The sequence below is a fragment of the Ictidomys tridecemlineatus genome, chromosome 2 (assembly GCF_052094955.1).
Source record: "Ictidomys tridecemlineatus isolate mIctTri1 chromosome 2, mIctTri1.hap1, whole genome shotgun sequence".
Lineage (NCBI taxonomy): Eukaryota > Metazoa > Chordata > Mammalia > Rodentia > Sciuridae > Ictidomys > Ictidomys tridecemlineatus.
Genome location: NC_135478.1, coordinates 81,388,868 through 81,416,688, shown reverse-complemented (window position 1 = coordinate 81,416,688; position 27,821 = coordinate 81,388,868). Strand labels below are relative to the sequence as shown.

The following is a 27,821-nucleotide window of genomic DNA, read 5'->3' as shown; positions in this document are numbered from 1 at the left end:
GAGATGTCTACATTTCTAAGATAAGTTACCATTCGGGCTCCATGGTAACAGTTGTCAGGGGAGGAAAGAAAGGGGAGAAGAAGCTCTCCCCTTCTCAGGTGTTGTCCCTGAAGGGTTAACGTGCCCAGAACAGTGAAAGAAAAAGCTGCTTTTATGTGAACTTCTGCAGACTTTGAACTTCTGAGCCCCTCCCTTTACATGCTGGGTATAAAATTCTGAAACTCCCTGAACTCGGGGTTCAGGGGATTGATGGATTACAGCAAAAGCTGTGCCCTCTGAACCTGGCTGCAGCCAAATAAAACTGTTTCCTGCTCTCTTTGGTGCCTTGCCTCATCTATCTCCTACAACACTGTGATATTGTTTGATAAGTCTGGCAGCTATACCCACTATCTAGTCTACCTTTCTTTGTCCCATGAATAGTCCCTCCCACCCCAGGAGTCTTAGCCAGCTAGCTAGAAACCACAGCTCTCTTCCTCCTTAGTGTGAGGAGTGGACACATGACTGGGTTCTGGCCTGTAAAATATGAGCAGAAGTGAAGCAGTCCTGCCTGCAGCTTGCCTACCCAATTCCTCTCTTTTCCCCCTTCTTTGGGCTCCGTGGCTGTTTCTGGGCTATCCAGAAGACAGCAGCACCTGCGGGAGGAAGGGCGGAGCCACAACGGTGAAGGAACCTGGGTCCTTACTCAGCTCCATGGAGTAAAACTGCCTGATCTCTTAAACCAGTCCTTATCTATGGACTAGAAAACAACAACAACAACAAAAGACGTGTCTAACTCGCCTAAACCCCCTTTCTGAGGTGCAGACTGGTTGTTAGTGTAGCTTATCCACAAAATAAGTGCTGGCATTGCTATGCTGACTCTGGTTCCTGCCTATTTTGCAGTCATTTGGAAACCCAGCAGGATTCCGATTGGATAGGCCAAGGGAAGCTGAGCTGTACATTCTTACCTGGATTCCCAGGAGGCCTGGCAGCCTTTTGAGATTCCTGCCTTCTTATTTCCATTAATATCCTTACAGTAATAGAAGACAATCTGTTTCTTGGCACCAGAATCTCCTAAACCAAATTCTCCACTTCAATCCTACATTTCTCCTGTAGATGAGTCTTTTCTGTCTTCCCTGATAAACAGTGAGCTCCGTGGAGACCAGGACCATTGTCTGTGTCTCCACTGTGCCCTAGAGAGGGAGGGAAGGATGGATGGAAAGAGGGATGTGTCGATGGATAGATAAATGGCTGGATAGATGAAAGAAAACAGGGTTGTGCTTATAAGAGAGACGTCTTCCTAGAATTCACACACACACACACACACACACACACACACACACACACACACTCCAAGTTCTGAATTCCTGTCCTGTCCTTCTCTGTGTTCACTACTGTGTATGTCTGAGCCAATTTACCTCTTTCATCTCCTATTCTAGAGCCCCAACAGAATGGTTAAGTCAGTGGCTGTCTTTAGGACTTTCCTCTTTAGTAGTGTCTACAACCTCATCACCTTCTTCACAAGCATCTAGAGACAAGATGCTATGGACCTTGCCTTTATTGTAATAAAAAAAATTATTTTCCTGGGCCCTACTTTCTTATCCTGGTTAGAAAAGAGAGCTGTGAAAACCTATGAAAGTGAGGAGGAGGAGGAACAAAAGAGAGAGAGGAGTTCAAGAGAAAGCAAATGTGTGATTCGTTTCCACACTGGTGACTGATCCCATCCATCCACCCACAGCTAGCTCAGCAGGGTTGCTTGCTTGGCATGGTCTTTTCCAGAGAGGCCACAAGGAGAAACCAATAAATGCAAGAGAGGAAAGGAACTATATCTTCTCAGCTTTCTCCCATCTCTCTCTTCTCAATAATCAAGATTTATGCCTTGGGAAAGGAACTACCCCACACTCCCCAGCTGTGTAACTACCACCTTAAAAATACCCTGATAGAGAATCCCTCTGGCATGGCATGGCATGGCCTGGTATCAAGTCCACAAGGAGAGAAGCAGCTCAGTGTGGGTAGGCTTCCCACCAGGGAAGAAGAAAGAAGAAGGCAGTTGGGGGGAGCTGGGCAGCTTTGTAAGGTTTGTGTGCAATGCGATCCTCCTACACTATTCATGTCCTCTCATGTCCTTCCATTGGGGACCATCATTCTATCTGTGAGGACAAAATTGCCCTCGTTCTTCCTCAAGAGAGGCAAGGAACAAGTACATTCAGTTGTAAATCCTGTCTCTCACGGAGATTGCAGGTCACCAACACCAGGAAGGCTGAAGCAAGAGGGTTAAAGAAAAAAGTCATCATCTGTAGCAGATCAAATAATGGGCTCCCAAGAGGTTTCCACATCCTAATCCCTAGAATCTGTCGATACGTTTCCTTCCATGGCAGAATGGGTTTTGCACATATGATGAAGGTTAAGGACTTGGAGAACGAGAGAGGATTCTGGATATTCGAGATGGATTCAATCTAATCACTTGAGTCCCTAAAATCAGAGAGACACATGAACTGGCAGAAGAAGGGTCAGAGTGATGCTTCACAGTTGCATTTTCAGATGGAGAACAGGGCCACTGGTCAAGGAGTGTGAGCCGTTTCTAGAAGCTGGAAAAGGTAAGCAAACATATGCTCCAGTAGGATCTACAAACACACATACAGGTCTAGCCAGGTGCAGTGGTGCACAGGTACTTGGGAGGCTGAGGCAGGAGGATCACTAGAGCTCAGGAGTTCAGGGACACTCTGCAGGATAGAGCAAGACTCCAGTCCATTTTGTGTTGCAATAACAAAATACCTAAGGCTGAATGTTTTATAAAGAAAAGAGGTTTATTTAGCTCATAACTCTGGTGGCTGGAAGATCCAAATAGCATGGTGCTGGTATCCTGCGAAGGCCGCTTGGCTGCATCACAATGCAGCAGAGAAGTAGAACTAGAAATAGCTGTGTGCACAAGGAATCACACAGCTAGACAAGAAAGAAGGGCCAGTCTTGCTCTTTTGGTAACGACTGGCAGGAAGTCCTAAAAAAGGTGAGAATGTACTCCCCTAAGAAAATGTTCATCCCTCCCTAGCTCCAACCCTTCTGTGCAGGGTGGCAGATATTCGAGTGTTCTCCTCTCGGGGGTGTTTCCCATCTCTAACACTAGAACATTTGTGCTCTTGTTTGCTGGAGTTTCAGGTAATCTTGGGCCATCAGAATCAGCTCATCAGTCAGGCACGTGGGATTTAGAGAGCCCAATTTAGAAATGTACAGCAGGACAACACACAAGAATAAGGGAAAGGAGAAGAAAATAAGTAGGAAACAGGGGAGGAAACTAAAGAAGAGGGAAGAGAGGCGCACAGACATTCCAGAAATTCACCACAGCAACCTCTCAGAGAACAAATATGGAGGCCATTGTTTTTACTGGGCTCCTTCACTAGGCACCAAAAGAACAGACCAAACCAAAATGGAGTCACTGGTGTTAATAATCAACCTGAAACTTTAAGGAAGCAGGTAGATGAGTTTTCAATTATAAAAGAAGGAGATTCCAGTCTTCAAGAGTCAGCATGGTAAAGAAGTACTTTCTGCTTTAACTCTTACCAAAACAAATAAATAAAGCATCTGATGTTAACCAACCAAAAAGAAGAAGGAGGAGGAGGAGGAGGAGGAGGAAGAGGAGGAGGAGAGGAAGGAAGGAAGGAAGGAATCTAATACCCTCCCTCTAGGCCCCGCCTCTGAAAGATTCTACCTCTCAACATCATGACGCTGAGGACCAAGCTTCTAGCATCTGAACCTTTGGAGGCAAACCACCTTCAAATCATAGCAACGCTGCTTTCAATTCTCTGGGATATACACCCAGATCTGGAATGTTTTGTCCGTAGTAGAATCGTGTCTGATCGGCTTAATTCCGTCTAGACCCAGAGAGAGGTGAGCGTGAGCTACCTACCATCTCCTTAGGGAGGCAAGTCTGTTAATTCAGAACACTCTGACTGGGTCAGGTTGATGGATATTAAATGTGGTTCATGATTAATTTTGAGCCAATGTAGGCCATCTAGTAGTTTCTGTTTTTTCCACCAAAGGGGGTGGGGGAAAAAAATCTGTAAAGGAAATTCCCCACATCCTGCTTGAACCTGCTTCACCTTTTGTTATCCCAGCCCCCAAGGTTAGTTAATCACAAATAGGACATGGGGAAATAGCCTCTAAAATGAAAGAAAATAAGGCTGAGAGGCAGGCGGGGGACCAGCTCTTTACATGACACTGAAATTGATGAGGGTATTTTGTGGATGAGGGAACAGCAGGAGCTGGTAAGGGACAGGGAGATGGTGATAGGGCAGGGAGGAAGGGGGTTGAATAGCTGAAGAAAATTTTGCCAAGAATCTTAATAATACATCATTTTGTTGGCCTGGTTATAGAATTACACTGAGCAATACCTGAGATTTCAAACCACAGAAATGAAATGTGCATTCTTTATGAATTTTTAAAATCAGCTCAGGCTTCTTGTCTAGGACCTATAAATTAGGATGAACACAGAGACTTCAGGGTTTATTTCTTGCCACTTTTTTTTTTTTTAAGGCTAAACCTAATCAGCATGACTCAAACCAAAAGTTAAAATTGGCATCAGATCTTTTGAGCTTTCCTTCACTGCAGGTAACCAGCTGCAATGGGAAACTGATCAAAGTCAACTTAAAACTGAGAATCCGTTTTCTTAAGGGAATTCTCACCTCTGAAATTCACCCACACAGAGCTGTGTGCAAGGGGATAATTGATACTGAATACATTAATGGCAAAATCGTATGCACGTTTCCTAAAATAAGCAAGACTCCACCGTGTTGGGGGGTGGGGGGGTGGGAAGAAGCTAAGCTATAAATAACAGGCAGGGTTTCATTCTAGGAAGACTCATTTTTTTTCATCAGCATTTGAAATAATATCAGATGACCATGCTGGAAGCTGCTAAGAACCAGGTCTGAAAAGATCTGTCAAGTTAATGGTTACATAGTTACAGTTCAATTTTTAGTGAGCCTAGGATAACAAAGTCGCTAACTTTATCCTCTTGGGCTAGCCATCTTTGTGAGAGCAGTTGTATGTGATGTTGCATGGGGTTCTCAATGTCCTGCCGTGACTCTTTGCCTGACGTTCATTTCAACAAGAAAAAAAAAAATTGGCAGAAAGTATTGAAAGGGCTGGGGTGGTGGCTCAGTGGTAGAGCACTTGCCTCCCACATGTGAGGCCCTGGGTTTGATCCTCAGCACCACATAAAAATAAATAAACAAAATAAAGCTATTGTGTCCATCTACAACTAAAATTTTTTTTTAAAAAAAATGTGTTTTTTAAAAAAGCAATGAAAGAAGAAGAGGAAGAGGAAGAAGAAGAAGAAGAAGAACAACAACAACAACAACAACAACCTAGTGTATCTTTCATTTTTCTCCACAAACATCTTTCCTTTTAAGCACTAACCTAAACACAGATAAGCTTAAAACCCACTATCCCTATTCCCCTTAACAAAGATGCGATCATCTGTAATTTTCAAAAGGAGATTCACTAATAAACAAAGGAAATACCAAAAGCAAGACAAGGAAAAAGGCAAGTTGAAAAATAGAGGTTTCTGAGTTTCTGATTCTATAGGAGCTTGCTAGCTTACTGAGAAACCTGATACTAATCTGATACCCTACTTGATTTCCTCATTTAAATTTTCTGCCCTTTCTCCTTTGGCTTCCATCCAAACAGGATAGGGTCCCCATCACCCAGAGTTTCAAGGGAAAAATGAATGGAAGGTCAGTGAGGTTGGTGGCCTGGATTTGTAATACATTTTTCACTCTTTTTCCAAGTAGCTTCAACATAGAAAAACTTCCCTACCTCTAGGAAATGGTCAAGACTTTGTTTCTTAGAGTCACAGTTTGTGGTCAGACTAAATTTGGAACATCTATTACACAAGAATTTAATGAGCATCCACAACTCAGCTTGAGTCCTGGAGAGTCAATCTTAGTCTTAAATTCCACTTGGATGAAAAGAAAAGTAATTTGTACCCTGAAAGTTGCAGCTGTATTTGGTATAAAATTGTATCCTTCATTTTTTTTTTTTTTTTGCTTTCAAAATTTCCCATAGCTGAAACAGACCATCTGGATCTGTTTTTAGACATCTTCAAGAAGCCCAGTTAGCATCATAACCTAAGTGTTAAATTAAGCACAAGAACTTTCTGAGAATATTGCTATTACCGGTTGACGTAAATGGCCAATACAGCAGATGAGCCTAGCTTGACAAAGATGAAGCTTTGTTTTTATGGTCAAATTATAAACGATAAGTTTGTTTGTGTATCATTCATTCTTACTTAGACATTTGCCAGGACCACACCTAAACCATCTTACTTAAGCCATATTCTAGTGTGCTATGCCATTTTAATCATATCTTCAGATTCTCTGAACCATCAATTAGGATGTTTTGTTTGGTTTGGCAGTACCCGGGTCTTATGCATGCTGGACAAGCACTCTGCAGTGAGCTACACCCCCAGCCCCATGAGCTAGTTTTGTAATTTATTCTTTTCAGTTATATATAATACCAGATATACCCTCACATAACCACAAAAGCATGGAACACTGCCGCAGTCCAGCTGGGCAAAATAACCCAGAGGTGACAAGCAACTTGAAGGTTGAAGCGGGAACTGCTTTATTTCGGAACAGCAAAGATATATATATATACCTAACTGATTACACACAGTTTGACTCAGTTAGCATCATCCAGATACAGCAATCAGCCAATAAGGAATCCCCACCATCTTAATGGCTCAGTAGCGTTGCCTCACAAACCACTCCTCCTAGCAAACTGCCAGGTGCCATCTTGACTTCATCGCAGACCCCAACAGAACACAACCAGGCCAATTCAGTCCCCAGAACCCCATCCACCCATGCTCCCCTACTTTCACTCCACAGATCCCTCTTCAATCCATTTACATTACTTTTTTTCTTTTTTAATTAGTGTCAAGAGGGACCCACGGTGCCACACCCATGCATACATATACAAAAGTTTGGTCACATTCAATCTATTCTTCCCTTTTCCCATTCCTTCGTCCTCCTCCTCAATCCCCTTTATCTATTTTATTGATCTTTCCTCTATTTTTTTTTCTGGTACCAGGGATTGAACTCAGGGGCACTCGACCACTGAGCCACATCCCCAGCCCTATTTTGTATTTTATTTAGAGACAGGGATTCACTGAGTTGCTCAGGGCCTCGCTATTGCTGAGGCTGGCTTTGAACTCGAGATCGTCCTGCCTCAGCCTCTCTAGCCACTGGGATTACAGATATGTACTACCGCACTCGGGCTTCTTTCCCCTATTTTGATGAAATTCCCTCTTCCCCTCCCTTTATTCCCTTTATGTCTCTTTCATTCCCCCATTCCATTTTGGATTAGCTTCTGCACATCAGAGAAAACAATTGATCTTTGACTTTTTGGGACTGGCTTATTTCACTTAGCATGATAATCTCCAGTTCTGTCAATTTATTGGCAAACTCTGTCCGTTGTATATTAACATGTAATTAGAAAGTAGCAAAGTGAATGGTGTCTAGTCCAGCTCTTGCTTGGGTTCCCCTGGGCCAAGCCTACTTGTGCTACAGAAGAAACAGTATCTGTCCTAGGTTCTGATCAGCTCTGTTTCATGTTGTTCTTCTTCCCTGGCCCTGAAGTACCTTATTCTTACTATTCAGTGGCTCTCCCACATCCACACCCCCAATTTAGCCCTGTATTTTCCCTAGTCTTACCCAAAGCCTTGCAGATTTCATAAAACCCCTTGAGGTCACATAAGAGCAGTAGCTTAGATGAGTGTAGTGGCGTGAACCTCAGTTCTCAGCTACCTGGAAGGCTGAAGCAGAATTGTTTGAGCCTAGGAGTTTGAGGCCAGCTGTGGGAGATCTATCTCAGAGAGAAAGAGAGAGAGAGAAAAAAAAAACAGAGCTGTCTTTCTGTCATGAGCCCAGAGTTCTTAAAGAGGCAAAGAAAAAACAATAGACCAAGAAAGGCAAAAGGGTCTCATATGATCAAAAAATTTTGCCCTTATTGGCCTCTCCCAGTCAATTAAATGCTACAATTTGAGAGCATTTCTTTGGAGGAATACCGTAAATTTCCAGCAAGAGTAAAACATGTATGTAACCAGGTGTGGTGGAGCACACCTATAAATCCAGTGATTTGGGAGGCTGAGGAAGGAGGATCCCAAGTTTGAAGCCAGCCTCAGCAACTCACCAAGGTCCTAAGCAACCTAGCAAGATCTTGTCTCTAAATTTAAAAAAAAAAAATTAAGGGACTGTGAGTATAGCTCAATGGTAAAGTGTCCCCAGGTTCAATCCCTGCCCCCCCAAAATCTGTAGTAATCTAGAGTAATAATGTATAGTAATTATCAGTCATGAAAGCATTGGCATCAATGAATCTCTCAAATTGGTTATGATAAATGCTGGGTCATGGGAAGGTCAGAGCTTGGGGTACTACCTGGGGACTGGCTCTGTCTCACCATCATAGAAAATTCTGGGGATATTTGGTTGCTTGGAAGCAGAGGAAGGGACACCAAAAGAATTTAAAAGACAACCAAGAAAAATCCTCTTAACATTGTTTGCACTTTGAGAATGAGTTGTAGAGATTTCAGTAGACAAGAAGCTTGTGTGCCTTATGAGCTCAGATTTTGTCTACAAGAGATCTCATGAGATAGTACTACCTTGCAGAATTTCCAGTGGATAACAAGATTCAGCACTGACAGAGTGTATATTATATGCCTGGCCCTAGTCTGTGTTCTGAAGGTCTGAGAAATCTGCTTTTGCCAGCACATCAAGAGAGAATTCATGTTTTAAAATTGGACTCACATTAATTAGGACTAAGTCCAATGCTTAAAACTAGGATCCAAATTATTAATTTATGATAAGAAATTTAAGCTCTTGAAGACTAAAATGTTAATGTTGGCAGGACCAAAAGCATTCTCCCTTTGTTGGCCGAGAAGCCAAACTGCAATCAGAACACAGCTTAAAGACCATATAATTAGAATAAGGAGGGTTAGATGACATCCTATTACAGGTACCACACCTGTAATTCCAGTGACTCAGGAGGATGAGGCAGGAGGATCACAAGTTCAAGGACAGCATCTGCAATTTAGGTAGACCCTGTCTCAAAATAAAATAAAAATGACTTAAGATATAGCTCAGAGGTAGAATGCTTATTTGTTGAAGCCCCAGTGACACTCAGCTTGATTTTTTTTTTTATACACTCTGGGGCTAGCCACCAATGAGTCAGTACACCAGAAGTTCATTGCTGAGCCATATTTAAACAAGACTTCCAATATTTATCTCTGTATGCTTCTTTTCCTCTGCTTCCAAATAATCCATCTCCCCTTCTGATACATAAATATCTTATGCAAAAGGCCCTATGTTCAATCCCCAGCATCAAAAAATTGATGCTGTTGAACCCCTGGACTCAAGCCTTGCTCCAATTTAGGAGTGACTCTCTCTATTCGTATATATTTATATTTATCTCTTCATTTGGTCCCTCTAAATTTGACTTATTTATAAGCTTCACAGAGCCCAACATGATCATTCTACAAGGTCAGGGCTCAGTAATGTTTATTGAAAGAATGAGAGCGAAGGTACAAGTGGGTACATCCCAATGTCAGACGACTTAAAAATAGTTCTTCTGCCACTATGGGGAAAAAAATATGGCAGTTTTTAAGGAAAACGCTTCCTCAACATGCTCAAAAATAGAATTACCATATGATCCAGCAATTCCCCTTCTGGGTATGTACCCAAAAGAATTGGAAGTAGAGACTCAAACAAAGAGATGTTTGTACACTCGCGTTCATAACTGCATCATTCACAACAGCCCAAAGGTGGAAGCAACCCAAGCGTCCACTGATGGGTGGCTGCGTAAACAGAATGTGGTAGACAATGAAATATCTTTCAGCCCTAAAAATCAAGGAAATTCTCATATATGCTGCAATATGGGTGAAGCTTGAGGACATCATGTGAAGTGAAATAAGCCAGTCATGAAAGGACAAATAGCATTTGATGCCACTTATTTGAGGTCCCTAGAGCAGTCAAAATCCAGTGATGGTTGCCAGAGGGTAAGGGGAGGAAAGGAAGGGGGACTGTCGCCTAATGGGCATAGAGATTCACTTTTTGTAGGACGAAGAGAGTTCTGCGGATGGATGGTAGTGACAGGGGGGCACAATGATGGGAAATCAGTCCACGCCACTGAACCAGATGCTTCATAAGGTCAAGATGGCAAACTTTATGTTACATGCATTTTACTGCAACTGAAAAGAAGTAGCTTTTCCATGCTGACGGGTAGCTCATGATTTTAAACTTGAGCTGCTTCCACAAAATCAATCTATCGCCTCCCTGTGTTTGTCCTCTTGTTGTCCTGCAAGGGTTTTGTTTTTTTTTTTCCCCAGTTGAATTTCAGTCTGAGGCGTCCTATTCTCTCGTGTCACTGTATCAGCTGAGCCACAGAATTGTTCAGTGTGAACACATTTCAAAATAGAGCCCCAAACAGTATTGTCACCACCTGCCAATTAAAAGGACAGAATGTCAATTGAGAAAATAAATATAGTACTCACAATGCATAAACAAAACACTGTGATCTGGAGTTGACACCAACATTGACAATTTTAACATACTTTTTTTTTTTTTTTTAGATCTGCAAGAAATAAATCTACCAGCTGCGTACAGTTGAATAAAATCATTACAGGATTAGCAGTTTTCTGACCCACTTACTTTAAAAGGCTGAATCACGGAGTTGAATGAGACCCCAGGGAAATGCAGATTTAAACCTTTGATGTATTTCTTGGTTTTTCTTCAATTAAATTAGATTATATAACCAGTTTTTGAGTCTTTGCCATGTCTTTTTTTAATTGGGTGATTTCATATGTCTTCTGGAATATAAGACTTTTCGAATTCTTGATTTCTGTAAATATAAATGTATAATAAAACATGCGCACAGCTTTCTCCTATGCAATTACTTTCTAAACCCATCAGGAAGGAAGGAAGGCTTCTCTCTCAAATCCCTTTCTTTATTAGACTGGGAATGAGTGGGTGGAGTGGGATATTAGGAAAAGGAGCCAACTGTGATCTGCTGCAGATGAGGGGGTCAGAAAAGCCAGGAGAAATGGTCATTTTACCTGCATTTACAATGGTCTGATAAAGGAGAGGTACTTCTATTCCCACAGGCAGGAAGCCATGTTGAACTCTCTATCTTATGATGTGGCAATGCACAAGTCATGGTGAGACTGGGGAATACCCGGTATGACCACACTTTCATGGTCAAATGAAGTCAGAGGCACAGCGAGGTGACGGGCAGATGGAGAGGTGGGAGTATCCTGCCCCTGACAAGGTTTAGCACTGCCAGTACACAGTAATAATAAGGTTTTCAGTTTTATGCCACTGCATCTGGCACTGGAATTAATATAATTCCAGTACTGACAATAATTATAGTTATTTCTGTTCATGTTGTCAAGCCTTTACTAAATTATAAATTTTGTGAGGACAAGGATCATTTCATATATATATATATATATATATATATATATATATGTAAAATCTTTGTTTCTTCCACATAATATACAACACAATGGTTTCTATGTGATAAATGTTCTCAATAAATGAACAGTTAATACAAACTATATAGGCCATTTTAGTGTGAAATACATCTGGCATTCTGAGGTCAAGGAGTTGTTTGGTTGGTTTGTTTGGTTGGTTTGTTTTTAACATCTTATTGAGTGAGTGTTGTGTCAGCAATGTGCTGCTTCATACACATCATTCATTTATTATAAAAATGTACCAAGCTCCTACTGGATGGAGGCACATTCTACAGGCCTTAAACTTCCATAGTGAACAAAGTTTTGTTTTGTTTTGTTTTAATTTATACAATGCCTACTGACACAGAGGTCAACTAAATAGGCCCAGGGTCATTCAGCCAGTAACTGGGGAAGTGTTGTCTTGAAACCAGGGCTGACTCTAGAAATCATGTTCTCAGCCATTTTATTCTATTTCCTACAGTGAGAGCTCTGAACAAGCCAGAAGACTAACCAATACCCAGTTTGGCCACACTCTTTTACGCAAACGTTGGTGGAATCCTCCTTGAGGTTAGTGATCATGTTTTCTAAAATGTTCTAAAAATTCATAATGTTGTCATATAATGCTAATTCCAAACCCATACTGTTAGACCAGGATGCAAGAAAAGACCACTGACTCCAATTAAAATCAAATTAAAGCAAGCTTATTATTTCGACTGGCCAGACTGCCTTTCCCTCCCAAAACGGCGGGAACAAGACAGCCACCCCACCTTTCCTGCAGCCCAGCTTTATAGCCCAGAAAGTTACACAAAGGGGGGTTACAGATAACAGAACTCTGACAAGCATCACACTAACGGTAGTTTACATTTTTTGCTGGCCCCAACATCAGAATTTATGAGGACCATTAGAGCCTCAGAGAGGGTCGTTGTCTGGCCAGGGAAGGCCAATATTTATGAGGTGTCACTAAAGTTTCAGAGAGGGCTGCTATCTGGTCAGAGAGCCAGGCATGGGTGAGTTCAAGGCACGGGTAGGCATTCCAAGCAGGTTCAGAATTTGCAGTAATTTATAGTAAAGCCGAAATTATCTTTTCATGGCTTTGTGGCAAGATGGCTCCCAATTTTAATAAAAGATCAGGTTGGGTCTATCAATACCAATTCCTATGGGTTCCTCAATAAATATTTTGTGGTCAACTGCCTTGGTAATTATGTAAGCCATTGGATTTCCTTAAAACTTGAGAACTTTAAAATTTAAATTAATTTGTCATAAAATATTTAATCTCCAGTAAAAACTTATTTCCTCCCAATTGTTGTCAGATACAATTAAATTAGCACTATATGCTGGTGGATTAGACCGATCATCTTCCAAGAACACGTACTATGCATATATATATACACAAACCCCCCAAAACATAGTTAGGTTTCCCAGGAAAGGCAATTTTGTCTTCGACCCTTCAGAAAGGTACAATTCCTCTGATCACAGAAAGACATCAAGAAGTCCACAAAGGCTTTTTTTTAAAAAAAATTATTTTTTTAGGTGTAGATGGACACAACACAGTGCCTTTCATTTTTATGTGGTGCTGAGGATTGAACCCAAGTCCCGCCCATGCTAGGAGAGCCCTCTACCGCTGAGCTTCAATCCCAGCCCCCAAAAGCTTTTTACTAAGAGTAAAAAATAAAGTAGTAGCAATGATAATACCAACTATGAAAAACTATTACTACTGGTTGCAGTGGTGCATACATATAATTCTAGCTACTCTGGAGGCTGAGGCAGGAGGATCACAAGTTAGAGGCCAGCCTCAGGAATTTGGCAAGGCTCTGTCTCAAAATTAAAAACAAAAAGGGCTGGGGATGTAGCTCAGTGGCAATCCCTGGTAGTGAAGGAAAAATAAATAAAAAAGAAAAGAAAAAGTAAAACAGATTAAAGACATTTTACCTACCAGTAAAAGTTTTTAGTTGTCCTGGCAAGTTAATGATACACTATCCCTACAGTTTTCTCTGAAATTGATAAAGAAAAATAGAGGATAAAAACCGGAGAAAACTCACTTAAAAAGCAGTGTTAGTATGAGCAGTATCAATAGATATAAATAACTTGCCTGCCAAGAGATTAAGCCAGAATGTGATGCAGAAAGAACAAGATATAACAAATGTTTGGCAAATTCTTGAAATGAAATAAAACTAGGAAATGTTTTAAAATAGCTTCAGATGAATGATGTATGTAGCAAAACACATGAGCAGTGTGTTTAGGGCCAAGATCGTTGAAAAGAAGCAGGAAAATGTGAACACACAGAAAATTAAACCACAAATCTTTCTAGGTGTGGGTATTGGAAGAACCAAAAATAGCCAACCTGAGCGTTAAACAGTTATTTTATGATGACTTCAGGTATTGGAAACAGTCAAATCATCAGAACAGAGAGGGGTAGAGTAGGGAGTAATTTAGTCAATATCGGAAGCATTTCAGCCCAAAGCAGGGTGCTCCCCACCCCCCCCACCCCACCCCTCCGCGCCCGCAGTATGTGCCTAGGCTGGCCTCAGGCCCCTGGACTCAAGGGATCCTCCAACCTCAGCCTCCAGAGTAGCTGACACTATAGATTCATGACATTATGCTCAGTCAAAAGTGTTTTTTGTTGCTTATTTACCAAAGTGGAGTGGTTCTATTAAGAGTTGGTTTTTCCCTAAGAAAACCTTTGAAAGCAGCCAAAAGCACTCTTTTGTTGACATTGTGGCCTCTCTCATATAGAGCCCTGGGTGAGTCCGATTTCTGTCACTATAATGAAATACCTGAGATAATTAAGTTATAAAGAGAAAAGGGTTATTTTTTCCTCACAGTTTTGAAGGTTCTAGTCCATGATCAAATAGTTCCCTTGCTTTGGGCACATCATGATGGGAGTGCAAGGTGGAGTAAAAGTGTTCAGTTCATGGCCAGGAAGCAAAAGAAAATGAGGAGGAGACTGAGGTGCCACAATAACCTCCAAGGGCACACTTCCAATCACCTAAAGACCTCTTGCTAGGCTCCACCTCTTAAAGGTTCCACTACCTCTCAATTGGTCTCTCCCTGGAGACCAATCCCTTAGGTCTTTGGGTGACAGTCAAGCCCATTTATATCTTGTTCAGGCAACAAACCCTATGGTCAAGTTGTGGAAGCCTGTTTCTTTGTTTTTTATTTATTTATTTACTTTTATTTTTTGGTACTGAGGATTGAACCTAAGGGCACTTTACCACTAATCTATATCCCCAGATCTTTCTATTTTGACACATGGTTTCACTAAATTGTTGAGGCTGTCCTTGAACTTGCAATCCTCCTGCCTCACCCTCCTGAGCTGCTGCAATTACAGGTGTGCACCAGAGAAGCCTGTTTTAATCAGTTTCTTGACCTTGATACTACTGACATTTGGGGCCCGAAATTCTGGTTGTGAGAGGCTGAGCCATGAATTGTATGGTGTTTAACAGCATCCCTGGCCTCTACCAAGTTAATGCCAATCCAGGTGCAGTGGTGCACGCCTGTAATCCCAGCAGCTGGGGAAGCTAAGGAAGGAGGATCGAGAGTTTAGAGTCAGCCTCAGCAACTTAGCGAGGTCCTAAGCAACTTAGTGAGACCCTTTTCTAAATAAAATATAAAAAATGAGCTGGGGATGTGGCTCAGTGGTTAAGCACCTCTGGATTTGATCTCTGGTACCAAAATAAATAAATAAAAAGTTAATGGCAGTAGCACTTCCTTCCATCCAGTTGTGACAACCAACAATATGTCTTCACATATTGCCTAATGTCCCCAGGGAGTAAGTAAATATGTGTGTGTGTGTGTGTGCGTGTGTGTGCGCGCGAACATACAAGTCATCCCCGAGTTAAGAACCACTGGCTTACAGAATGAAGGGATGATGATCCATCTCAACCTATTACAATACAGATGAGGAAATCAAAGCCCAAGCACATTAACTGCTGTGCTCCAAACTACACAATCACTTAATGGCAAATCTAACCCAGAAACCCCAGATTTTCACTCTCAATACTCTATTGTACCCTAACTTTAGTTATTTGCAGACCACCATAATAACCCTTTTATACCTGATACCACCTGTATTTTTATTTAAATTGACTCATTTTTTAATCTCATAAACTTATTTTGAAAGGAAACTCGTAGATAAGGGAAAAGCAGATGAACATAAACATTAGCAAAGATCATGACATCAGAAGGAGAGATTTGTGCTCAGTTATTTTATGCATTTATGTATTTACTAAACACCTGTATTATACCTACTATGTGCCAGGGTCCATTTTAAGTACTTACGTATATGAAATATTTTTGTCTTAAGAACCACCTTATTAGATAAGTACTCTCACTGCAATCATTTTATAAATGAAGAAACTGAGGCACAACCAACTCCTAAGTGAGAGAACTAGGGTTCCAGTCCAGAAAGAGTTTGTACTCTTAATTGTTAAGAGGAAAGAGTAGAAATGTCCAATCACCAGGGAGGGAAACAGGTTTGGGCCTGGAAACAATGGTCGTCAGGAAATGATGGGCAGAGAGTAACAAGGCGGCTTGGACCTGGGGTATTCTGCAAAACCTTAGGAGAAGTTTTTGTTAGTCTTCTGTTATGGTGACAAAACACCTGAGATAATCAATAAAGGGAGGAAAGGTTTATTTTGGAGGTATAAATCCATGGTTCATTGTCCCCATTGCTTTGGGGCCTGTGGCAAGGTAGTATATTATGATAGGAATACAAGGAGAAGACTACTCACCTCATGGTGGCCAGGAGGTGAAAAACAGAGAGCAAAGGGCTGGGGTCTCCAAGTCCCCTTCAAACAAACACTCTGGATGACCCAACTTCCTCCCCAAAGCCCTACCTCTTAGAGGTTCCACCAACTCCCTATAGGACCACCAAGCCTTTCATGTGTGGGTCTTGAGAAGCCATTTATCCAAACTGTAGCAGAGTTTTTACCTTGAAGAGAAAAGTTGGGCAGGGTGATGGTGGAAAGGAATAGAAGCTGGTGGAAAAGAAGTCAGGGACTCACCGTGTATCAGGTAAGGGCAAGATGAGGCTTAGACTTACTTTCTGGGTAGCAAAGAAAGCATCATCCACACCAGGCAGGCAGGACCTCTGATAAAAACCGATGCTGATGAGCATTAGCCACTGAAGTTAATGTTTTTTCTCTAAAGATGAACTAGAGAACCACAGGGGTGTGTATATACCACATTTTTCAAAATATTGAGTCAACTCATATCTAAACACATGGAAGAAGCTTCGGATAACATTTCAGAATTTTTTGAGACTTCCATATTTCTATGACTAGTTAATAAATAAAACTGAAGGCACTCATGTGTGCGCATGTGTATGCACATACCCCACTGTTGAATGAACATATCAAGCGTAGAATTGTTTTATCACACATTTTGCCACCTCCTCATATTTCTTCAACACTTGACTTTTCAAAAACAAATTTTTCTGAGAAATGTTTTGTCTTTTACACTTTCCAGCTTTTTACAGACCAAGATGTTAATAAAAAATAAACAACTTAGGAAAATTGGATGCATGTTGTCACATTTGTAAATATCAGGATTTCTAAGAAGAGAAAAAAAAATCTATGTTTTGGCCCTTGGTGTTGTAACAGTCCTCATGTAGGAATCTATAGTACATATTGATGTTATACACTAGCATTATAGGGTTGTTGTGAGGATTAAATAAGATAATGTTATATAAAGAAATTGGAACATAATACTTTGTTTTAGCATGAAGCAGAATAAACAAAATAATAAGCTTCTTAGAAGCCAGAGAGTTGTCATATCTTTGTTTTGAAAAGTTTTAAGTCTTGTACTAATTTCCATGTAGGCAGATACCTGCTTATTCTGTTACCTCAAAGCTGGCCAATGGTCTTGAATGGCCTTGAATCAGCCGTCCTCAAAATATGGCACGCTGACCCCCTCTAATAAGGTCTCTAATAGCCTTTTCAAGGGTGGGGATGGCCGCTTAAACTATTTTCATAATAATTGTAATGATAGTAATTTTAATTTAATAATCATAAAGTTAATTTCATAATAATGCCAATTGTCAAATATTATTTTTAAACTGTTGTCATTTGTGCTGATGATCCAAAAAAAAATAGTGGGTAACATTACTGATACTCTAATATAAATTAAGACCATCAAACTTCTGTAATTGTAACAAATGTTTGAAATAATCAGCTTATAAGAAAAAAGAGTTTATTTCCCAGTTTTAAAGTTTTCCATACATCATCAGTTGGCTCCATTACTACGGGCAGGCAGCACAGCATGGCAGGAACATATGGAGAAGCAAAACTGCTCACCTCGGTGGAAGAAAAAGAGAGGAAAGGGGAAGGGGCAAGGGTCTCAAAATCCCCTTCAAAGTCACACTCTCAGTGGTCTACAGATCTCCCGTTAGGCGCCACTGCTTAAAGGTTCCACAACCTCCCAATAGCACAGCACTAGGGACCAAGACCTTACCACATGGATCTCTGGGGGGACACTTAAGATCCTAACTATAACAAGTACCAAAGTGCACTGGTAGACACGTTGTTTGTTCTTTATACCCACATGCTCATGGAAAGAAAAGAGAAAGCTAGTATCACTTACGAACATCCTCTATTTGCAAAAATAAAATAATACAAACCTTCTCATTCATTTGTTTAAAATTTGGGAATATACCATTATCATTCAAAAAATATCTTCATACATGTAATAGGCTTATTATAAATCAATATTTTTAATTCTTCCATATTTTAACTTTGGTGTGTGATATTGGGGATTGAACCCAGGGCCTTGTACTTGCTAGGCAAGCACTTTACAACTGAGCTACATTCCCAGCACTGTATTTTAACTTATTTATGTTGGTAGCAGGGATGGAATCCAGGGGCACTTATCCACTGAGCCATAACCCCAGTCTGCCTTTTTTTTTTTTTTGAGACAGAGTATTGCTAAGTTACGTAGGGCCTTGCTAAATTGCTGAGGGTGATTTTGAACTTGCAATCCTCCTACTTCAGCATCCCAAGTCACTGGAATTATAGGCATAAGCCACCATGCCTACTATTTTAATTTTTTAAATATTAATATTTTAGCTGGACATAGTGATGCACACCTACAATTCCAGTAACTTAGGAGGCTGAGGCAGGAGGACTGCAAGTTCCAGACCAACTTCAACAACTTAGCGAGGTCCTTAAAAAGACCTGTCTGAAAATAAAACATAAAAAACAGGTTGAGAATGTTTAAGCTAGTGTTTAAGCTACCTTGGGTTCAATTCCCGGTTTAAAAAAAAAATCAAATATCAATATCTACAGCTATGTAAAGTAAAATTTTTTGATGTCATCAATAATTTGGGGGAATGTAAAGTGATTCTAGGGCCAAAAAGTTTAAGAACCATTATTCTAAATAGTTGTCCAAACAAACTGATTCTCCTTTGGCCATTCTCAGGAATATAGTGCTTAGGGCCAAAACTACAGTAAGAAATGCTTGTTTCCTATTCAGTGTAGGCAGTAGAAGATTGTTTGGGAAAACATTTAGGAGCTACAGTTAGCATGCTAATAGTTCATTTTCATACCATGTCTAATAGATCAGGACCACTGAGTTAAAGGGAGTCAAGCCAAGGTCTCATTTGGAAAGGCAGGCTGCCTGTCTGCATGAAGGGAAAAAACATCAACAAATAAACAAAACTGAAACCCCTACTAAGAAACCATGTTTCTTTTCCATACATTTGTCTTCTTATTAAGATAGACAGAAATTTGAAGTCCTTGTGTCATTCAAACAAGACAAAAGGAAGTAGCAACTGGATCTCCCCAGGGCCCACAATTTCTGCTCAGAGGAGACCATAATAAAAAAATGAGAACATTCCAATGTTTCAACAGCAAGGGCCTGTGCACACATTTAGCCCTAAGAGATGTGGCAACCCCTCTGTTCAGTCTATCTCCTTTCCAAAGCCAGCCCTGGGGCTCAGGACCTATTGGATTCTTAATTTTCCATCAGAAGATAGATTGTGATACCCAAATATTGTTTGGGTTCTGCATTTAATAAGAAATAAGAACCACAGAAACCATTTGACCCACTTCAGCTTCTTGGTATTCTGAAATTTCCACCTCACTGGAACAACAACAACAAAAATCTACGTATGATGTAACTAAAAAAACGTGTTGTCATCCAAGAGGAAAAAGAAACAATAAGGACCAATACTGGCTTCAGATGGAATTGTTTCTGAAAACAGGCGACACAGAGCATCACCAATGAGGTAAAAGCAAGAGCGGACTGGAAGTCAGCCAGTGGACTCTTCAATCCTTTAGATCCTTGCAAAAAGCTTTGCTTCTATATTGAGCCAGTCCATCTTGGTCATAAATTACCACTATCTTCTTGAAGACCGGTCATATGTGAAGAAAGTAAAGGATAGTGATCTCTGTGAACCCTAGAATCAGCCGTCCTGGATTCAAATTTTAGGCCTCAGTTTCCCCCACTGTAAATTGGGGAAAGCGACGGTACTTTAGATAAAGTCCTTGTGAGGATTACCTAATGCATAAATGCATAAAAAGCACTGAATACGGACACTGGCACACACGAAGTGACAAAAAAGGGGGGCAGCTATTATTAGGGGGATTCTTTGCTTCGAATTCCCATCTGTGAGCAGTTTTTTCCGTTATGTCTCCACATGAACCCTTTCTCTCCGAAGCATCTGGTCCTTCATATTCCTGAGTCATCATCATTAAGATGCCGGGTTTCCAAAGTCATCCCTCCTCCTACTGCTCTCTAGGGCTCCCTCTCCTGACTGCTTAGCTCTCGTGGGGGGTCAGACCTAGATTCCGGGACTGCGAATCTCTCGGGGCTTCGCCACCTGTCTTGGAGGAATGTCCCCAGTCTCGATGACCCACAGACCACCTAAGCGACTAGAGTGGAACCTGGAGACGCGCTCCAGGCCAGCCGTGGGAGCGAGGACTAGGAGGGGGCGCGCCGGGGTGGGAACGAGGCCGGGGGGCGGGGCCGCGCTCGGCCGAGGTGAGTGCGGGACCAGGGCGAGGCCACACCCCAGGTGAGCGTATGGGGCGGGGCCGCGCCCGCGGTCGGAGCGAGGCTGAAGGCGGGGCCGCGCCGCAAAGTGGGGCCGCGACCGGGGGCGTGGCCGTGCCCGAAGGCAGCCGGGACCGTTAGGGGTGGTGCGCCCTCACCCCCGCAGGCGGCGCGCGCAGCGGGCCGCGGGCGGGAGGCAGCGCAGGGGTTACGGCGGCCGGCGCCACCTGGGCGCTGCTGAGGAGACCCGCGAGCCGGCGAATCCCGCGCGGGCGCGGCGAACAGGTGCCCGCGCGCGTCAGGCGCCGGCGAGGGGCGGGGATAGGGGCGCGGCCGGAAGCCCGGGGCGGGGTGCTGGCGGCCCGGTGAGCTAGAGGAGCCGGGAAGGCAGGAAGGAGCTCCCTGGGCTGCGCGGCGCGCGATGTGGAGCCGCCGCCTCGGCCCCTGCAGCAGCAGCCGCCGCCGTCGCCGCTGCTGCTGGGGCTGCCGCCGAGTCGAGGGACATGGAGCGCGGCTGCAGAGAACGGCCGCCGGCAGCAGCAGCGACAGCGAGCGTCGCAGCGACAGCGGAGCGCAGCCCGCCCCGTGAGACGCCGCCTGTCCGGCGGCGGCAGCAGCAACAGGGCGGCTGAGAACCCGGTGGCGGCGGCGGCGGCGGCGTTCCTCTCGCAACCTCCCCTCCCTCTTCGGCCCCTCGGCCTTCCCTTCCTTGGCCTTCCTGTTCTTACCCCCCATCCTCGTTTTCCCCCCCGGCGCGCGCGAGCAGCTGAGCCCGGGGGCGGGGGCGCGTGCCGCTGGCGCGGGGGAGGGGCGGGCCGACGCGCGCCGCGCCCAGGGCTCGCGGGGACCCGGGGGGCGCGTGCCGCGGCGCGGGGCGCGGGGCGGCGCGGCGGGGCCCCTCCCCCCTGCAGCCTGGCGCGCGCCGGCCGGGCCGCACCGCTGCGGGCTCCGCGCGCGCGGGCCATGTCCGCCTTTTGCCTGGGCTTGGCCGGCCGCGCTTCAGCACCCGCCGAGCCGGACAGCGCCTGCTGCATGGAGCTGCCCACCGCGGCCGGGGACGCAGTCCGGAGCCCCGCCGCCGCCACCGCCGCCGCCCTCGTCTCCTTCCCCGGGGGCCCTGGGGAGCTGGAACTGGCTTTAGAGGAGGAGCTGGCGCTGCTGGCGACCGGGGAGCGGCCCTCCGAGCCCGGGGAGCATCCTCAGGCCGAGCCCGGGCCTCCGGCCGAGGGGGCCGGACCACAGCCGCCGCTTGCCCAGGACCCTGAGCTGCTGTCGGTGATACGGCAGAAGGAGAAGGATCTGGTGTTGGCGGCTCGTCTGGGCAAGGCACTGCTCGAGAGGAACCAGGACATGAGCCGGCAGTATGAGCAGATGCACAAGGAGCTGACGGACAAGCTGGAGGTGAGGATCTCTCTGAATGGGTGGGAAGTAGGAGCAGGCCAGGTACCTAGGTACCCCTAGTTCTAGGCAGTTTGGGGAGCCACTCACTCTCTCCCCTTCCATTGCTTACGCCACCTCAAAGAAAATAATCTGGTACAGGAGGTAGGATAGAGGGTTTCTAATTATTAATTCAGGATATTCATTGAACCAACCTGACTTTCCCAGCCCGCTCACGGCAAATGGGTCCGTGCATGGCTTCACTGCCGTTCTATATATGTACAGTACACAGTATCTAAAATAGAGCTTACAGTATGACTAATTTATACAGCACTGAGACGATGTCTGCACACAGAGAAATGAGAGTCGGTAAGCATTTAAGATATGCTCCAGGTTTTCAGGGAAGTAGTTAATCTCTAATCGGGGTGTTAGCCTAAAGCTTTCCAGTTTGGGCATTAAGGTCTCCAGATGCCCTTGTCTTAACTTCCTGGCAGGTCAAAGTTATGAGAAACAAGTGCCCATACAGAAGCTTTATATAGCCTTCAAATTCTTGGGGATTAGGAAATGTGGTTCCATTGCAGAAACCAGGCAAGGGGTTCAACATGTGACTGCTGGTAGTGGATTTAATTTGGGCCTCAATATTTATTTGTAAAAAGCCATACTTTTCTGTGGTCTAGGTCTCAGGCTTGCAGTTGTATGCCAGGTGCAACCTATGAGAACTGTATTACTTGTAACTTTTATAAATAAATATCTTTTAAAGTATCTGTAATGTTTTTGAGTTTCCTAGACCAAAGTCTTTAAGAGCTATGCTTGTTTGTTTTCTTATTCTTAACCAGAAAAGAGCCTTAGATGAAATACAGAATATTAGCTTTGGCAAATATTAGCATTTCTGAAAATTACATTTGCAAAAAAAAAAAAAATGGAGAGGGGTTGTCATCTACAATAGTGGAGGCAAGCTTTTTCTTTTCTGACTGCATTTGCTATTGTTACTCAGTTACTGATTGCTGCCAGTTCTTTCTTTATTTACCAGAGAGAGGAAAAAAAAAAAAAGTACAGACCCAAATAAGGTCTGAAATTGACCCTAGTTGGGTTTCATGTACATCACTGCTACTGGTTGAACAGTTGGTGGAATCAGAAACATTTCTATAATAAGATTTTTCTGTGTCTAGTCCAGAGGCATATCAAAAGTAAAATCGGGGAAAAAAGGAAACTAGTGCGTGCCCTGTGGTTCAGCTGGCCTGTTAACTGGGTCTGCCTGTTATGAACTCAAGATTCATCTCTGAAAAGTTGTTTGTGAAAGCTATGTGGAGACTGCCAAAAAGCAACCTAATGAATTGAATTGTTTGATTTCACTTGAAGTAGAGGTCTAGAAATAAAAGGGTGTCTTCTTTTCCCTAAAGAGATTCAGTTACTCGAGACTGTAAAGAAGTACTACTGCTGAGATTTATACTTGAGATTTGAAATTCCTTCAGTGAGATAACTTGATTGAAGAGACAGCTGACTTGAAAGGAACATCGTATCAGTTTGATTAGTGATAGATTTCATAGTAATCCTGAGTGTACAATTACATCCTGTTTTCCATGTGGAATCTTTATACGTTTCTTCAAAAGGAAAAAGATTTCAAAATTCCACGCCAACAAAAAGTGTTATTGTACAAGAACAAATTACCTTTGATATTTTGTAATTGGTTTGATGGGCAAAAATAAAAACGTTTTAATCTCTCAAACTATTATTTAAGGTCTTTACTCTTCTGCGAGTCAGCATATGAACAGTAGTGATAAAATTTTTTTTAGATTTTGGACATTGGTGCAAAATGTCATGAATGTACTTAACACAATTATATGCTTAAAAATGGGTAAAATGGTAAATTGTATATTTTACCACAATTTTAAAATAACCAAATTAAAAGTTTTCAAGTTTATTTATGTTAGTTCTTCTAGATATAGTTGAAATTATGAAAGTATTCTAAGTTTTTTTTGTTTTTTGAAATAGGGTTTTGCAGTATTGCCCATGCTGGAATTGCTCCTGGACTTGAGCAATTCTTCTTCCTCAGCCTTCTGTATAGCCAGACCTACAAGTGTGCAGCACTGCACCCAGCTCTAATTTTTTAGTGAATGTTTTAAAAATCATTTAAAATATGTTAACATTTAAAAACATATTAACATTTAAAAATATTGCCATTAGTTGCTTTTTTTTTTTTTGTATGTGTGTGCACATGGTGCTGTGTTTGGGACTCACAAGCTCTCTACACTGAACCATACTCCCAGCCCTTGTTAATTCTTTTAATGTTAATCAGTTTTGCTACTCTGGAATTTACATTGGACTGTTTCATTTGATAACTGCAAATGAGTTTTCAAATGAGTTTTCCCCACGGTATAGTTTTTGAAAACACAGTTACTGTGTTTTCAATCAAATTAAACATTTGGGAGTAAAGAAAGAGCCCTTTCTTTAAGAAGGATTTGTGATTTTCCCAAAATTCATATATTGGAGTCAAACACATTTTCTCACAGGTTGGTTTGAAAGATATATTTGAGTGGAGACTGGGCATGAGGGCACACACTTATGCTACTAGCTATTAGGGAGGCTGAAGCAGGAAGATGAGTTCCAGGCTGCTTGTACAGCAACAATTGAAACCCCATCTCAAAAACAACAACAAAAAATGAGTGGACTCACAGAATGGTAGTTTACTCTTAGATGGGTTTTATTTTATTTTTTAAAAAATATTTTTTAGCTGTTAATGGACCTTTATTTTTTTGTGGTGCTGAGAATTGAACCCAGTGCCTCACACATGCTAGGTAAGAGCTCTAACACGGAGCCACAACCCCAGCCCCTAGATGGGTTTTATTTTAGTGCCATCTGTTTCCTTGCTACTTCAGAATTGGCACCTTTCTGCCAGATATAGTGGCAGGAAGGCTTTGGAGGCTGAGGCAAAGAGGATCACAAGTTCAAAGCCAGCCTCAGAAACTTGATGAGGCCCTATGTAACTTTTCCAGACTGTTTCAAAATAAAATATCAAAAATGGCTATGGTTTTGGTTCAGTGGGTAAGCGCCCTGGGTTCAATCTCTAGTAAACCCCCCCCCCCAAAAAAAAAAGCCCTCAGGACAAATAAGCCTTTTTTAAAAAAATTTATTTATTTATTTAGTTTTAAATTATTTCTATGTGGTGCTGAGAATCAAGCCCAGTGTCTCACTCGTATGAGGCAGGCACTCTACCAGTGAGCTACAGCCCCAGCGCCAAACAATCCATTTTCAAGATTTTTCCTACTTATTCATGAATTCATAGAGTAACTCTCCAGTTCTGTGCCAAACCCAAGATTTTGTTTCATTTCAAATATACCTGAGCCTACATTTCTCTAATTAAAGGTATACTGTTTAAAATCTTTAATGGTTTAAAGGTTAACATAGAAGTTGTTTAGCTGTACGTCTCTCTTAAAATGAAAGTTCAAGTTAACTAGAAAAACTGTTAGGTTTTGGCCATTTTTCTCATCCTCAAATCAACAAGACTATATTCTTTCATGGAATCAGATTTTCATATGCTTTAATAAAGTTCTAAAGACTTTTTGTTTCTACTGCATCTATAAGCCCCTTTGATCTTAAAAACATATCTAACCAAGTCCTTAATTTTTTCCCCAGAATATGAACTAAGAAACTAACTTGTATTTCTATACTTGTATTCTTTAGGGATTAAAATATTTGTTGTTGTACAGTACCCAATTTTTTTCTCTTATGGCTGAGAGTGGATCATCCCTTACCACAGAGGTAGTCTCTTCCTTCAGTTATATTTTCCTTCCTCCACTCTCAGCCAATTCTTATGATTATAGTTGTTTTTTGGTTTTTTAAGGGGAAGAGGGTTGAAAATGTGTATCTGGGAGTCACTACCAGATCTAGAGGCGCAAACCTCAGGGTACTGATTTGCACTCAGTGCTTGCTCTTCTTAGAGACCAATTCTTTCTCTTTGTATTTTTCAAGAACCATGTCCTGGATTTATGATCATAGTGACACTTTTTTTCTTACTCCTTTTTAATTTTTTCAGAGATATTTTGGTAAAGAGGTATTTTATGTATGCTAATGATATTTTTGGTTTTGGGGAGTTTTAAGTAGACTGTTAGAACAGTTGGTTTTAGATTTATGGGAAAATTGGAAAGAAAGTACAGAGAGTTTCCATGTACTCTGCATCCAGTTTCCTCTTGCTAACAATAGTATGATACATTTACCACAATTCATGATACCCCTGAAGTCCTTACTGTATTCTGATTTCCTTAGCCTTTGTCTAATGTCTTTTTCTGATATAGGATACCACATTACATTTGGATTTTGTCTCCTTAGGCATTCGAGGATCCCATCCAGGGTCCCATATTATATTTAGTTTTGTTTCCTTAGGCTCTCCTTAGCTGTGACAGTTTCTTGGACTTTCCTTATTTTGATGAACTTGACAATTTTGATATTAACTTTTAAAATACTATATAACCCTGAAAAAAGGGGAGAGCATAGGTGACCCTGATATCTATGCTTTCCAACATTCTGCTTAGAATTTTCTGGCTAATTTAGCACTTAAATATATAATTCCCGAAGAAATAGGGAGTTTGTCTCCTGTTAAAGGACAGATTAGACTGATCAGCACCACCTGTCCTCAGCCCCTCCCCCCACGTGGATTGGATTGTTTTAGTTGCTTGGTTGGGCTGTTCTCTAGCAGCTGTTTGCTGAATATTTTTAAGTCTCTCTGTTCTTTTAGAACACAAGCCTAATTTATCTGGCCTCTCAGTAACACTGATTACTGAGTTCTTGCTGTTGCCTTCTGCTCGGTCTTTTATTTTGGAAAAATTCAATAAACCAAGTATCACAGTTTTAGTATTGCAATTAGCATTTTTTCTGCATTCTATCTTTATGAAATTTCTGTATTGACTAAATCATTCTCAGTTTTGTAAGTTTAGCAGTGTCAGGGAAACACAGAGCAAAAACTTCTCAAGCTGGTGAGTAGAAGTCCATGCCTTGTTCCTTTTTCCACATGCTCCAATCTGAGATTGTATTATGTATAAAAGTTAAGTGATGTGACTTTTTCAACAAATATACCAGCAGTAACCAAACAAGTGGTGTCCTTAAAGTAGTTATCTTGGAAGCTCTCAGAGAAAAATCTTTGCTAATGGGCTCAGAATTTTAATTTTGGATTGCTGTTTTTATCTTTCAACATATTCTTTTCGCTGCCCTCAATTGTAGCACATTTTCCTCTGGGAGGGGGTAAATTTGACTTTCAGAAACATTCATAAATCACTCAGAGCAAAGTAAGGGGAATTAGATAGCAGGGTGAAAAGGGATAATTTCATTTTTAGACAGACCTCATATGTAAAACAATGGGAATGATTTTCTTACATGAGGATAAGCTATCCCTGAGGCTTCCCAAAAGAAGCATTCCAAAAATATTTTGAAAGCTGAGAACTTCAATCAAGTAAGAGTGTAGCTGTCTAAGAAGAGATGACTGAGTACTCTAGAGGAGAATGCATGTGCTCATTTTAGGTTGAAAGAGCACAACAGCTCAGGGCAGCAGAATTTCCTGTAAAAATCAAATACATGTGCCTGTGTTTATATTCATACATAGATGTCTAGACCTCATTTCATTCCCAGCTGAATTACAATCTTGGGAGTGGGGATGTGGTGTGGGGTGTGTGTGTGTGTGTGTGTGTGTATATATATATATATATACACACACACACATACATACACATATATATTTGTGTGTGTGTGTTGTTGGGGATTGAACCCAGGGCCTTGTGCATGCAAGGCAGGCACTGTACCAACTGAACTATATCCCAAGCCCTGGTGTGATATATTTTGAACAATCATTAGAACTTTTCTGAGAGCACCAAAAGGTGAGGATTCTTACTTTAACTTGCTTGAAGTATGCACTCTTTTATTGTACATAACATGCTTTTTAAGTAGGAGAATATACTTGTGTCTGAAAAGAGGTATCCGTATTTGTCTCACAGAAACA

The 27,821-nt window shown here is 42.0% G+C and overlaps 1 protein-coding gene and 1 long non-coding RNA gene across 7 annotated transcripts in view; one reads left to right on the top strand and one right to left on the bottom strand.

Annotated features, from left to right (window-relative positions):
* Nucleotides 1-6,570: 6,570 nt before the first annotated feature.
* Nucleotides 6,571-22,198, bottom strand: LOC144375193 (uncharacterized). The gene is made up of 3 exons (XR_013434682.1): nucleotides 22,051-22,198; nucleotides 10,671-10,860; nucleotides 6,571-10,461 (listed from the first exon to the last, which is right to left on the bottom strand). It is a non-coding gene; the product is annotated as an uncharacterized LOC144375193 (long non-coding RNA).
* Nucleotides 21,367-27,821, top strand: part of Bicdl1 (BICD family like cargo adaptor 1) — a 92,237-nt gene continuing 85,782 nt past the window's right edge. For 5 of the 6 annotated variants that reach the window (XR_013434680.1, XM_078039025.1, XM_078039024.1 and 2 more), the window contains exon 1: nucleotides 21,368-21,859. Coding sequence is in view for 5 of the 6 variants with exons in the window: in XM_078039025.1 (XP_077895151.1) it covers nucleotides 21,422-21,859 (438 nt within the window). In the remaining variant the exon portion in view is untranslated. Of the gene's footprint in view, nucleotides 21,860-27,821 lie in introns of all 6 variants that reach the window. The other variant, XM_078039022.1, reaches the window with a different exon arrangement.